Raw genomic sequence first — 14,296 nt, forward strand, 5'->3', positions numbered from 1 at the left:
CAAATTTAAATAAAAATAAATCCGCCATCTTATATTATGACGTCACAGCCACCATTTGAAAACCCGTAATTATATCATAAAAATTGGGGAAAATTTTAAAATTTATAAAATAATTTAATTAATCAACCTTTAATAAAATATTATTTTAAAAAAGAACTTACGTCATGGAGTCTTCAGTTCGAACATGGTGAGGACCAAATAAAAATGATTACAGACGGACATCCCACCACTGATGCCTCTATTGCCAGCTAGTATGACATCACGTCCACCATCTTGTTTTCGTCTGCTTGAAGCCACCCTCTTGTCTTGGTGGTCAATATATCATCATCGGCTTATTGGAGATTGGTAGTAGAGGTATTTATGCCTCTTGTAGGACTTTTTGCCATGTTATATACACCTTGGCATTAGTCTGTCGGTGGCTTCCATGGAGGAAGGATCTGTCACCATTTTTATTTTGTCCTCGCCAGGTTCAAATATAAGTCTCAATGATGTAGGTAAGTGTTAGGTCAAAAATCAAAAATTTTCAATTTAAGGCAAAGTCAAGGTCAAAGACAAAGCTACCCACCAGAGATTTATCGGTTGATTGTAGGTGTGAACTTTAAGTCTCTTGGCGGAATTTTGGTAATTTCTTAGGCAAAATCCCTTCAAAGTTTTTGAATTCCAAATTTTTGAATATTCGAGAAATAAAATGGAAAATTTTCTTTCAAAAGAGTAATTTTTCCCTCGTAATAGCAAAACTATTCTTTTTTGCGAAATGTTTTTCCAATTAACTGGATATTGTGGCGTGTTTCGGTGAATTTAGGACAAATGTTTGCAAATTTTGAGTCATTTTTGGACAATTTTGGCAAATTTTGAAGTTCAAGGTCAAGGTCATCAAATATGGCCGCCGTGATGTCACAATGCAAGATGGCGGACACCGACACAACACCCAGGACCAAGTCACCGGACCGACCAATATATACTACCACACACATTCACTGATATTTAAAGAGTGCATTGGAGGATGTTAATTCTAACCAGTTCATTAAAGAGCACTCATATTGAAAATATTATTACAAAAAATGTGGGGAGAAAAATGGGTTCGTAAAGGATAGCTCAAATCCAGTTTTATTTATTACTTATGTCTACACAATAAATTTAATTACTGCACTCAAACAAGATCTCTGGTCACAACAATTAGTCTTACACTGATCATTGAAGCATTATCACTTTCCACTGGAGCTTGGCTCGACAGTGGCTCGCTCTTCTGTCCGCCTCTGACCACATCCTTCGCACACTCACCTACACCGCGCCGCAGTACAGTCCTAACTATCGCTCGCCAGGCCTTTATTCGCAGGTATCGTTTCCCGTTAGGTCCGGTTCGCTCAGCAAGGGCCACTTGCCCTCTTCACCTCTCGCTGATCGCACGGGTATCACCAGTATCACTCCCCGAGGGGGAGACTCTCTCCCTTACTCTCGGAACTCTCCGAACTCCCGCGGAGGCCGGCATCGTCACTTATATACCTGTGGCGTCCTTCTAGAAAAGACGAGAACGGCCGTGACGTGTCGCGTCTATCCCGGGTCGACCCGACGCCCGAAACATCGAGAATGGCCCCGAGTCACATACTCCAAGCGCAGTGGAATCGTCTGTAGACCCGGAGAATTCCCAGGCCGCTTAAAGGGTTAGTGACAATAGCCCGAGATGTGTAGTTGCGCGGAGAGAAGGAGGGGGGGTTAGCGACGACCCTTTTAATCCGACCAGTCACGATTGGAACGCCTGACGTCAATAGACAGCGCGTCCCCACTTGGTCTGGCTGGCAAGCCCTGCTACGATCCCAACTCCTAGTACGAGCGTAACAAGATGTTTTAAACCTTTTTTTACGTAACCATTTAATAAGATGAACATACTATGTAATAGTGAAAGTGTTCATTGAAGGAAGATGTTATTGTTCACGGTTCATGATCGCTGATACTAAAAATTTATTTTGAAGGGTGTCATTTTTAACCATTTCATGATTGACACGTGCTTTGTGATAGTGTAAGATCTCTTTGGAGTGACGTATTGTAACAGTTAATGAAAGGTAAATGATCGCTGATAATGAAAATGTAAATTTAAATGGGTCATTTGTAACCAGTTTATTATCTATAATATTGGAAGAGTTTCGAAAGATGTTATTGTTACCAGTTCGTGAAATTACATGATCTGATATTGAAAATGTGTGTTGTAGGTTGTCATTTTTAATCAGTTCTTTAGGAACACATGCTCACAATATTGGAAGAGTTCATGGGAGGACGTTATTGTAACCAGTACACAAGAGGTAGATGATCTCTGATGTTGAAAGTGTGTGATAAATGTACAACCAGTTAATGAGTGACACGTGCTCTGTGAAATTGGAGGGTGTTGTTGCAACCAGTTCATGAGAGTTACGTAATTTCTGATGTTGAAAATGTATAATGAGAGTTGGTCATTTGTAACCAAATCTTTAGGGACACATTCTCGATAATACTAGAAGAGTTTATCGAAAGATTTTTTTTAGAAGGAGTTTTTTGTACCCAGTTTATGCTAGGTACATGATAACTGATATTTTAAAATGTATGTTCACGTGTTCTGTGATAGTGGAAGAGCTTTTTGGAGCGATTTATTGTAACTAGTTAATGAGAAAGGTAAATGATCGCTGATATTAAAAATGTAGCTATTTATGAAATAACACTTCATCTGTTTTTCGGAAGAGTTCATTGGAAGTTGATGTATCCAGTAAACAAGAGATGAAAAATCACTGTTATTGAAATGTATGGTGCAACTAGTTCATGGGAGAAATGTAGCCACTGTCACAGAGGTAAAAGATATCTGATATTAAAAATGCAGCCATTTATGAAAGAACACATCACCTGTTATTTCGGAAGAGTTCATTGGAAGTTAAATTATCCAGTTTGGCAAGCGATGAATAATCACTGATGCTGAAAATGTATTTTGTAACTAGTTCACGGGAGGAATGTGATCACTATCACCACTAACAGCTCGAGACAGTAAGCTTGCTGACTGCGGTCGCAGGCAGCCGTGCTCGTACTGGAGAAGCAGAAGCCAGGGATGCTGCCCCTCTTCAACAAGGCCATCAGGTCACTCTACAGGAACCCCGACACCTTGTTCCTCACCGCCCCCGCCAGGAACATCCTGTTCGAAGGGGTCGTCATCAACTGCACGGTCGCCGACTTCGCCGCCAAGGCCGTCTGCACGGCCATGAAGCAGGACTCCGGGGGTCTGGAGCGGGTCGGCGAGGACATCTTCAAGTTCTCCTTCTTCGGCCTGGTGAGTCGACTCTCCCGCAGATGTTGCTCTTTCTGTTAAGTATTGCCGCGAGCCCGGCTTCGCCTACGTGTTACTCCTGGTTCTAATTATATCTCATCCAAACACATCCCCATACTCTTAGAGATCCCGTTTATAGTTCTCTAGTACTGTTAAAAAAAAAAGCTTGGACCATCATTTGGAAGGTATCGAATCTTCGTTCGCCAAAATTGAATCAATTTTTTCTACAACCTGGACTTGCATTTAGGATCAAAACCTTTTTTGGTTCATTATATAATTGTTGGCAGTGCCACATGAAGAACTTTATGATTCATCCTAAATATGGCAGTGGCACTTGTAAAGCTCTTTTTTAATCCTTCCGAAAAACAAGCAGTGGCATGTGAAGTACTTTATGGTTCCTTATAGAATGTAGGCAGTGTCACGTGGAGAACATTATTATTCCTTCTAGAATGTGGGCAAGAGCATGTGAAGGTCTTTAGGATTTTTTCAGAATTCGGGCCTAGGCACTTGCAGAATACTTTGTGATTGCTTCCAGAAAGTAGGTACTGCCACCTGGTTTACTTCATAATATAGTACAGAATGTGGTCAGTGGAAATTGAACGAGTTTATTGTTCTTTCTATAAAAGTTAATAGAAGGAACATGAAGGAAATTATGATTTCTTCTAGAACGTGGGTAGTGGCAGGAAAATAACTTGGTTGTTTCTTCTAGAATATGAGCAGGGGGACACGAAGAGCATTTTGACTTCTTCCCGAATGCAGACCATGGCCCATCAAGTAGTTTATGGTTTCTTACAGAACTTGAGCAGTGGCATGTTAAGTAAGGACTTTAGGATTCCTTTTAGAATTCAGGCACAGGGATCTTAAAGATGACTTTGTAACTCTTTAACTGGCACTTGATTTACTTTAAAATCTCGTACAGAATGTAGGAGGGGACCTTGTGCGAATTCTTTCTAGAACAAAATAAAAGAAACATGAAGGAATTTGTGATTTTTTTTCCCTAGAATGTGGGGAGTGGCATTCCTTCTAGAATGTAGGCAGGGTAAAAAACGAAGAAAATTTTGAATTCTTACCGATTGCAGGCCATGGCCCATCAAGTTGTTTATGGTTTCTTTCAGAAATTGAAAAGTCGCATGTAAAAACATTTTCAGTGAGTTCTATAACACTGGCAGAGGCAGGTGGAGACCTTTAAGGAGAGTTCTAGAACCCAGGCAGTGGCAGGTGGAGGACTACACAGCCAGTTCATAACACTGGCAGAGGCAGGTGAAGAACTTTAAGGAGAGTTCTAGAACCCAGGCAGTGACAGGTTGAGGACTACACAGCCAGTTCTATAACACTGGCAGAGGCAGGTGAAGAACTATAAGGAGAGTTATAGAACCCAGGCAGTGGCAGGTTAAGGACTACACAGCCAGTTCATAACACTGGCAGAGGCAGGTGAAGAACTTTAAGGAGAGTTCTAGAACCCAGGCAGTGGCAGGTGGAGGACTACACAGCCAGTTCATAACACTGGCAGAGGCAGGTGAAGAACTTTAAGGAGAGTTCTAGAACCCAGGCAGTGACAGGTTGAGGACTACACAGCCAGTTCTATAACACTGGCAGAGGCAGGTGAAGAACTATAAAGAGAGTTATACAACCCAGGCAGTGGCAGGTTGAGGACTACACTGCCAGTTCATAACACTGGCAGAGGCAGGTGAAGAACTTTAAGGAGAGTTCTAGAACCCAGGCAGTGGCAGGTGGAGGACTACACAGCCAGTTCATAACACTGGCAGAGGCAGGTGAAGAACTTTAAGGAGAGTTCTAGAACCCAGGCAGTGGCAGGTGGAGGAATACACAGCCAGTTCTATAACACTGGCAGAGGCAGGTAAAGACCTTTAAGGAGAGTTCTAGAATCCAGGCAGTGGCAGGTTGAGGACTACACAGCCAGTTCTATAACACTGGCAGAGGCAGGTGAAGAACTTTAAGGAGAGTTCTAGAACCCAGGCAGTGGCAGGTGGAGGACTACACAGCCAGTTCTATAACACTGGCAGAGGCAGGTGGAGAACTTTAAGGAGAGTTCTAGAACCCAGGCAGTGGCAGGTGGAGGACTACACAGCCAGTTCTATAACACCGGCAGAGGCAGGTGAAGAACTTTAAGGAGAGTTCTATAACCCAGGCAGTGGCAGGTGGAGGACTACACAGCCAGTTCTATAACACTGGCAGAGGCAGGTAAAGAACTTTAAGGAGAGTTCTAGAACCCAGGCAGTGGCAGGTGGAGGACTACACAGCCAGTTCTATAACACTGGCAGAGGCAGGTGGAGAACTTTAAGGAGAGTTCTATAACCCAGGCAGTGGCAGGTGGAGGACTACACAGCCAGTTCTATAACACTGGCAGAGGCAGGTGGAGAACTTTATGGAGAGTTCTATAACCCAGGCAGTGGCAGGTGGAGGACTACACAGCCAGTTCTATAACACTGGCAGAGGCAGGTGGATAACTTAACGGCCAGTTCTAGATCACAGGTGGTGGCAGGTGGAGGACTACACAGCCAGTTCTAGAACCCAGGCAGAGGCAGGTGGAGGTCTTGACAGCCAGTTCTAGAGCACAGACAGTGGCAGGTGGTGGACTTGACAGCCAGTTCTAGAGCACAGGCAGAGGCGGGTGGAGGACTTGACAGCCAGTTCTAGAACCCAGACAGTGGCAGGTGGAGGACTACACAGCCAGTTCTAGAGCACAGGCAGAGGCGGGTGAAGGACTTGACAGCCAGTTCTAGAACCCAGGCAGAGGCAGGTGGAGGACTACACAGCCAGTTCTATAACACTGGCAGAGGCAGGTGGATAACTTAACGGCCAGTTCTAGATCACAGGTGGTGGCAGGTGGAGGACTACACAGCCAGTTCTAGAACCCAGGCAGAGGCAGGTGGAGGTCTTGACAGCCAGTTCTAGAACACAGACAGTGGCAGGTGGTGGACTTGACAGCCAGTTCTAGAGCACAGGCAGAGGCGGGTGGAGGACTTGACAGCCAGTTCTAGAACCCAGACAGTGGCAGGTGGAGGACTACACAGCCAGTTCTAGAGCACAGGCAGAGGCGGGTGAAGGACTTGACAACCAGTTCTAGAACCCAGGCAGTGACAGGTGGAGGACTACACAGCCAGTTCTATAACACTGGCAGAGGCAGGTGGAGAACTTTAAGGAGAGTTCTAGAACCCAGACAGTGGCAGGTGGAGGACTACACAGCCAGTTCTAGAGCACAGACAGTGGCAGGTGGAGGACTTGACAGCCAGTTCTAGAACCCAGGCAGAGGCAGGTGGAGCACTTGACAGCCAGTTCTAGAACCCAGGCAGAGGAAGGTGGAGGACGTGACAGCCAGTTCTAGAACCCAGGCAGAGGCAGGTGGAGCACTTGACAGCCAGTTCTAGAACCCAGGCAGAGGAAGGTGGAGCACTTGACAGCCAGTTCTAGAACCCAGGCAGAGGAAGGTGGAGGACGTGACAGCCAGTTCGAGAACACAGGCAGAGGCAGATGGAGGACTTGACAGCCAGTTCTAGAACCCAGACAGTGGCAGGTGGAGGACTACACAGCCAGTTCTAGAACACAGACAGTGGCAGGTGGAGGACTACACAGCCAGTTCTAGAACCCAGGCAGAGGCAGGTGGAGGACTTGACAGCCAGTTCTTGAACCCAGGCAGAGGAAGGTGGAGCACTTGACAGCCAGTTCTAGAACCCAGGCAGAGGAAGGTGGAGGACGTGACAGCCAGTTCTAGAACACAGGCAGAGGCAGGTGGAGCACTTGACAGCTAGTTCTAGAACCCAGACAGTGGCAGGTGGAGGACTACACAGCCAGTTATAGAGCACAGACAGTGGCAGGTGGAGGACTACACAGCCAGTTCTAGAACCCAGGCAGAGGCAGGTGGAGGACTTGACAGCCAGTTCTAGAACCCAGGCAGAGGAAGGTGGAGGACGTGACAGCCAGTTCTAGAACCCAGGCAGAGGAAGGTGGAGCACTTGACAGCCAGTTCTAGAACCCAGGCAGAGGCAGGTGGAGGACGTGACAGCCAGTTCTAGAACCCAGGCAGAGGAAGGTGGAGCACTTGACAGCCAGTTCTAGAACCCAGGCAGAGGCAGGTGGAGGACGTGACAGCCAGTTCTAGAACCCAGGCAGAGGAAGGTGGAGGACGTGACAGCCAGTTCTAGAACCCAGGTAGAGGAAGGTGGAGCACTTGACAGCCAGTTCTAGAACCCAGGCAGAGGCAGGTGGAGGACGTGACAGCCAGTTCTAGAACCCAGGCAGAGGAAGGTGGAGCACTTGACAGCCAGTTCTAGAACCCAGGCAGAGGAAGGTGGAGGACGTGACAGCCAGTTCTAGAACCCAGGCAGTGGCAGGTGGAGGACGTGACAGCCAGTTCTAGAACACAGGCAGAGGCAGGTGGAGCACTTGACAGCCAGTTCTAGAACCCAGGCAGAGGAAGGTGGAGGACGTGACAGCCAGTTCTAGAACCCAGGCAGAGGAAGGTGGAGCACTTGACAGCCAGTTCTAGAACACAGACAGTGGCAGGTGGAAGACTTGACAGCCAGTTCTAGAACCCAGGCAGAGGAATGTGGAGCACTTGACAGCCAGTTCTAGAACCCAGGCAGAGGAAGGTGGAGGACGTGACAGCCAGTTCTAGAACCCAGGTAGAGGAAGGTGGAGCACTTGACAGCCAGTTCTAGAACCCAGGCAGAGGAAGGTGGAGGACGTGACAGCCAGTTCTAGAACCCAGGCAGAGGAAGTTGGAGCACTTGACAGCCAGTTCTAGAACCCAGGCAGAGGAAGGTGGAGGACGTGACAGCCAGTTCTAGAACCCAGGCAGAGGCAGGTGGAGGTCTTGACAGCCAGTTCTAGAACACAGACAGTGGCAGGTGGAGGACTTGACAGCCAGTTCTAGAACCCAGGCAGAGGAAGGTGGAGCACTTGACAGCCAGTTCTAGAACCCAGGCAGAGGAAGGTGGAGCACTTGACAGCCAGTTCTAGAACCCAGGCAGAGGAAGGTGGAGGACGTGACAGCCAGTTCTAGAACCCAGGCAGAGGCAGATTGAGGACGTGACAGCCAGTTCTAGAACACAGGCAGAGGCAGGTGGAGGACTTGACAGCCAGTTCTAGAACCCAGGCAGAGGAAGGTGGAGCACTTGACAGCCAGTTCTAGAAACCAGGCAGAGGAAGGTGGAGGACGTGACAGCCAGTTCTAGAACCCAGGCAGAGGCAGATGGAGGACGTGACAGCCAGTTCTAGAACCCAGGCAGTGGCAGGTGGAGGACGTGACAGCCAGTTCTAGAACACAGGCAGAGGCAGGTGGAGCACTTGACAGCCAGTTCTAGAACACAGGCAGAGGCAGGTGGAGCACTTGACAGCCAGTTCTAGAACCCAGACAGTGGCAGGTGGAGGACTACACAGCCAGTTCTAGAGCACAGACAGTGGCAGGTGGAGGACTACACAGCCAGTTCTAGAACCCAGGCAGAGGCGGGTGAAGGACTTGACAGCCAGTTCTAGAACACAGTCAGAGGCAGGTGGAGGACGTGACGGCCAGTTCTAGAACCCAGGCAGAGGCGAGTGAAGGACTTGACTGCCAGTTCTAGAACACAGTCAGAGGCAGGTGGAGGACGTGACGGCCAGTTCTAGAACCCAGGCAGAGGCGGGTGAAGGACTTGACTGCCAGTTCTAGAACACAGTCAGAGGCAGGTGGAGGACGTGACGGCCAGTTCTAGAACACAGGCAGTGGCAGGTGGAGGACTACACAGCCAGTTCTAGAACACAGGCAGTGGCAGGTGGAGGACTACACAGCCAGTTCTAGAACACAGGCAGTGGCAGGTGGAGGACTACACAGCCAGTTCTAGAACACAGGCAGTGGCAGGTGGAGGACTACATCAGCCAGTTCTAGAGCACAGTCAGAGGCAGGTGGAGGACTTGACGGCCAGTTCTAGAACACAGGCAGTGGCAGGTGGAGGACTACACAGCCAGTTCTAGAGCACAGGCAGAGGCGGGTGGAGGACTTGAGAGCCAGTTCTAGAACACAGTCAGAGGCAGGTGGAGGACGTGACGGCCAGTTCTAGAAACCAGGCAGAGGCGGGTGAAGGACTTGACTGCCAGTTCTAGAACACAGTCAGAGGCAGGTGGAGGACGTGACGGCCAGTTCTAGAACCCAGGCAGAGGCGGGTGAAGGACTTGACTGCCAGTTCTAGAACACAGTCAGAGGCAGGTGGAGGACGTGACGGCCAGTTCTAGAACCCAGGCAGAGGCGGGTGAAGGACTTGACTGCCAGTTCTAGAACACAGTCAGAGGCAGGTGGAGGACGTGACGGCCAGTTCTATAACACAGGCAGTGGCAGGTGGAGGACTACACAGCCAGTTCTAGAACTCAGTCAGTGGCAGGTGGAGGACTACACAGCCAGTTCTAGAACACAGGCAGTGGCAGGTGGAGGACTACACAGCCAGTTCTAGAGTACAGTCAGAGGCAGGTGGAGGACTTGACGGCCAGTTCTAGAACACAGTCAGAGGCAGGTGGAGGACTTGACGGCCAGTTCTAGAACACAGGCAGTGGCAGGTGGAGGACTACACAGCCAGTTCTAGAGCACAGGCAGAGGCGGGTGGAGGACTTGACGGCCAGTTCTAGAACACAGGCAGTGGCAGGTGGAGGACTACACAGCCAGTTCTAGAGCACAGGCAGAGGCGGGTGGAGGACTTTACGGCCAGTTCTAGAACACAGGCAGTGGCAGGTGGAGGACTACACAGCCAGTTCTAGAGCACAGGCAGAGGCGGGTGGAGGACTACACAGCCAGTTCTAGAACACAGGCAGTGGCAGGTGGAGGACTACACAGCCAGTTCTAGAACACAGGCAGTGGCAGGTGGAGGACTACACAGCCAGTTCTAGAGCACAGTCAGAGGCAGGTGGAGGACTTGACGGCCAGTTCTAGAACACAGGCAGTGGCAGGTGGAGGACTACACAGCCAGTTCTAGAACACAGTCAGTGGCAGGTGGAGGACTACACAGCCAGTTCTAGAACACAGGCAGTGGCAGGTGGAGGACTACACAGCCAGTTCTAGAGCACAGGCAGAGGCGGGTGGAGGACTTGAGAGCCAGTTCTAGAACCCAGGCAGAGGAAGGTGGAGGACGTGACAGCCAGTTCTAGAACCCAGGCAGAGGCAGGTGGAGCACTTGACAGCCAGTTCTAGAACCCAGGCAGAGGAAGGTGGAGCACTTGACAGCCAGTTCTAGAACCCAGGCAGAGGAAGGTGGAGGACGTGACAGCCAGTTCGAGAACACAGGCAGAGGCAGATGGAGGACTTGACAGCCAGTTCTAGAACCCAGACAGTGGCAGGTGGAGGACTACACAGCCAGTTCTAGAACACAGACAGTGGCAGGTGGAGGACTACACAGCCAGTTCTAGAACCCAGGCAGAGGCAGGTGGAGGACTTGACAGCCAGTTCTTGAACCCAGGCAGAGGAAGGTGGAGCACTTGACAGCCAGTTCTAGAACCCAGGCAGAGGAAGGTGGAGGACGTGACAGCCAGTTCTAGAACACAGGCAGAGGCAGGTGGAGCACTTGACAGCTAGTTCTAGAACCCAGACAGTGGCAGGTGGAGGACTACACAGCCAGTTATAGAGCACAGACAGTGGCAGGTGGAGGACTACACAGCCAGTTCTAGAACCCAGGCAGAGGCAGGTGGAGGACTTGACAGCCAGTTCTAGAACCCAGGCAGAGGAAGGTGGAGGACGTGACAGCCAGTTCTAGAACCCAGGCAGAGGAAGGTGGAGCACTTGACAGCCAGTTCTAGAACCCAGGCAGAGGCAGGTGGAGGACGTGACAGCCAGTTCTAGAACCCAGGCAGAGGAAGGTGGAGCACTTGACAGCCAGTTCTAGAACCCAGGCAGAGGCAGGTGGAGGACGTGACAGCCAGTTCTAGAACCCAGGCAGAGGAAGGTGGAGGACGTGACAGCCAGTTCTAGAACCCAGGTAGAGGAAGGTGGAGCACTTGACAGCCAGTTCTAGAACCCAGGCAGAGGCAGGTGGAGGACGTGACAGCCAGTTCTAGAACCCAGGCAGAGGAAGGTGGAGCACTTGACAGCCAGTTCTAGAACCCAGGCAGAGGAAGGTGGAGGACGTGACAGCCAGTTCTAGAACCCAGGCAGTGGCAGGTGGAGGACGTGACAGCCAGTTCTAGAACACAGGCAGAGGCAGGTGGAGCACTTGACAGCCAGTTCTAGAACCCAGGCAGAGGAAGGTGGAGGACGTGACAGCCAGTTCTAGAACCCAGGCAGAGGAAGGTGGAGCACTTGACAGCCAGTTCTAGAACACAGACAGTGGCAGGTGGAAGACTTGACAGCCAGTTCTAGAACCCAGGCAGAGGAATGTGGAGCACTTGACAGCCAGTTCTAGAACCCAGGCAGAGGAAGGTGGAGGACGTGACAGCCAGTTCTAGAACCCAGGTAGAGGAAGGTGGAGCACTTGACAGCCAGTTCTAGAACCCAGGCAGAGGAAGGTGGAGGACGTGACAGCCAGTTCTAGAACCCAGGCAGAGGAAGTTGGAGCACTTGACAGCCAGTTCTAGAACCCAGGCAGAGGAAGGTGGAGGACGTGACAGCCAGTTCTAGAACCCAGGCAGAGGCAGGTGGAGGTCTTGACAGCCAGTTCTAGAACACAGACAGTGGCAGGTGGAGGACTTGACAGCCAGTTCTAGAACCCAGGCAGAGGAAGGTGGAGCACTTGACAGCCAGTTCTAGAACCCAGGCAGAGGAAGGTGGAGCACTTGACAGCCAGTTCTAGAACCCAGGCAGAGGAAGGTGGAGGACGTGACAGCCAGTTCTAGAACCCAGGCAGAGGCAGATTGAGGACGTGACAGCCAGTTCTAGAACACAGGCAGAGGCAGGTGGAGGACTTGACAGCCAGTTCTAGAACCCAGGCAGAGGAAGGTGGAGCACTTGACAGCCAGTTCTAGAAACCAGGCAGAGGAAGGTGGAGGACGTGACAGCCAGTTCTAGAACCCAGGCAGAGGCAGATGGAGGACGTGACAGCCAGTTCTAGAACCCAGGCAGTGGCAGGTGGAGGACGTGACAGCCAGTTCTAGAACACAGGCAGAGGCAGGTGGAGCACTTGACAGCCAGTTCTAGAACACAGGCAGAGGCAGGTGGAGCACTTGACAGCCAGTTCTAGAACCCAGACAGTGGCAGGTGGAGGACTACACAGCCAGTTCTAGAGCACAGACAGTGGCAGGTGGAGGACTACACAGCCAGTTCTAGAACCCAGGCAGAGGCGGGTGAAGGACTTGACAGCCAGTTCTAGAACACAGTCAGAGGCAGGTGGAGGACGTGACGGCCAGTTCTAGAACCCAGGCAGAGGCGAGTGAAGGACTTGACTGCCAGTTCTAGAACACAGTCAGAGGCAGGTGGAGGACGTGACGGCCAGTTCTAGAACCCAGGCAGAGGCGGGTGAAGGACTTGACTGCCAGTTCTAGAACACAGTCAGAGGCAGGTGGAGGACGTGACGGCCAGTTCTAGAACACAGGCAGTGGCAGGTGGAGGACTACACAGCCAGTTCTAGAACACAGGCAGTGGCAGGTGGAGGACTACACAGCCAGTTCTAGAACACAGGCAGTGGCAGGTGGAGGACTACACAGCCAGTTCTAGAACACAGGCAGTGGCAGGTGGAGGACTACATCAGCCAGTTCTAGAGCACAGTCAGAGGCAGGTGGAGGACTTGACGGCCAGTTCTAGAACACAGGCAGTGGCAGGTGGAGGACTACACAGCCAGTTCTAGAGCACAGGCAGAGGCGGGTGGAGGACTTGAGAGCCAGTTCTAGAACACAGTCAGAGGCAGGTGGAGGACGTGACGGCCAGTTCTAGAAACCAGGCAGAGGCGGGTGAAGGACTTGACTGCCAGTTCTAGAACACAGTCAGAGGCAGGTGGAGGACGTGACGGCCAGTTCTAGAACCCAGGCAGAGGCGGGTGAAGGACTTGACTGCCAGTTCTAGAACACAGTCAGAGGCAGGTGGAGGACGTGACGGCCAGTTCTAGAACCCAGGCAGAGGCGGGTGAAGGACTTGACTGCCAGTTCTAGAACACAGTCAGAGGCAGGTGGAGGACGTGACGGCCAGTTCTATAACACAGGCAGTGGCAGGTGGAGGACTACACAGCCAGTTCTAGAACTCAGTCAGTGGCAGGTGGAGGACTACACAGCCAGTTCTAGAACACAGGCAGTGGCAGGTGGAGGACTACACAGCCAGTTCTAGAGTACAGTCAGAGGCAGGTGGAGGACTTGACGGCCAGTTCTAGAACACAGTCAGAGGCAGGTGGAGGACTTGACGGCCAGTTCTAGAACACAGGCAGTGGCAGGTGGAGGACTACACAGCCAGTTCTAGAGCACAGGCAGAGGCGGGTGGAGGACTTGACGGCCAGTTCTAGAACACAGGCAGTGGCAGGTGGAGGACTACACAGCCAGTTCTAGAGCACAGGCAGAGGCGGGTGGAGGACTTTACGGCCAGTTCTAGAACACAGGCAGTGGCAGGTGGAGGACTACACAGCCAGTTCTAGAGCACAGGCAGAGGCGGGTGGAGGACTACACAGCCAGTTCTAGAACACAGGCAGTGGCAGGTGGAGGACTACACAGCCAGTTCTAGAACACAGGCAGTGGCAGGTGGAGGACTACACAGCCAGTTCTAGAGCACAGTCAGAGGCAGGTGGAGGACTTGACGGCCAGTTCTAGAACACAGGCAGTGGCAGGTGGAGGACTACACAGCCAGTTCTAGAACACAGTCAGTGGCAGGTGGAGGACTACACAGCCAGTTCTAGAACACAGGCAGTGGCAGGTGGAGGACTACACAGCCAGTTCTAGAGCACAGGCAGAGGCGGGTGGAGGACTTGAGAGCCAGTTCTAGAACACAGGCAGTGGCAGGTGGAGGACTACACAGCCAGTTCTAGAGTACAGTCAGAGGCATGTGGAGGACTTGACGGCCAGTTCTAGAACACAGGCAGTGGCAGGTGGAGGACTACACAGCCAGTTCTAGAGCACAGGCAG

General features: G+C 51.1%; 1 protein-coding gene across 1 annotated transcript in view; it reads left to right on the forward strand.

Moving 5' to 3' along the window:
* LOC134538601 (sensory neuron membrane protein 1-like) overlaps positions 1-14,296 on the forward strand; it is a 92,652-nt gene that overhangs the window by 23,958 nt on the left and 54,398 nt on the right. The window contains exon 4 of the mRNA XM_063380029.1: positions 3,032-3,286. Coding sequence (XP_063236099.1) covers positions 3,032-3,286 — 255 coding nt within the window. The remainder of the gene's footprint in view (positions 1-3,031; positions 3,287-14,296) is intronic.

The sequence above is a fragment of the Bacillus rossius genome, chromosome 13 (genome assembly GCF_032445375.1).
Source record: "Bacillus rossius redtenbacheri isolate Brsri chromosome 13, Brsri_v3, whole genome shotgun sequence".
Classification (NCBI taxonomy): domain Eukaryota; kingdom Metazoa; phylum Arthropoda; class Insecta; order Phasmatodea; family Bacillidae; genus Bacillus; species Bacillus rossius.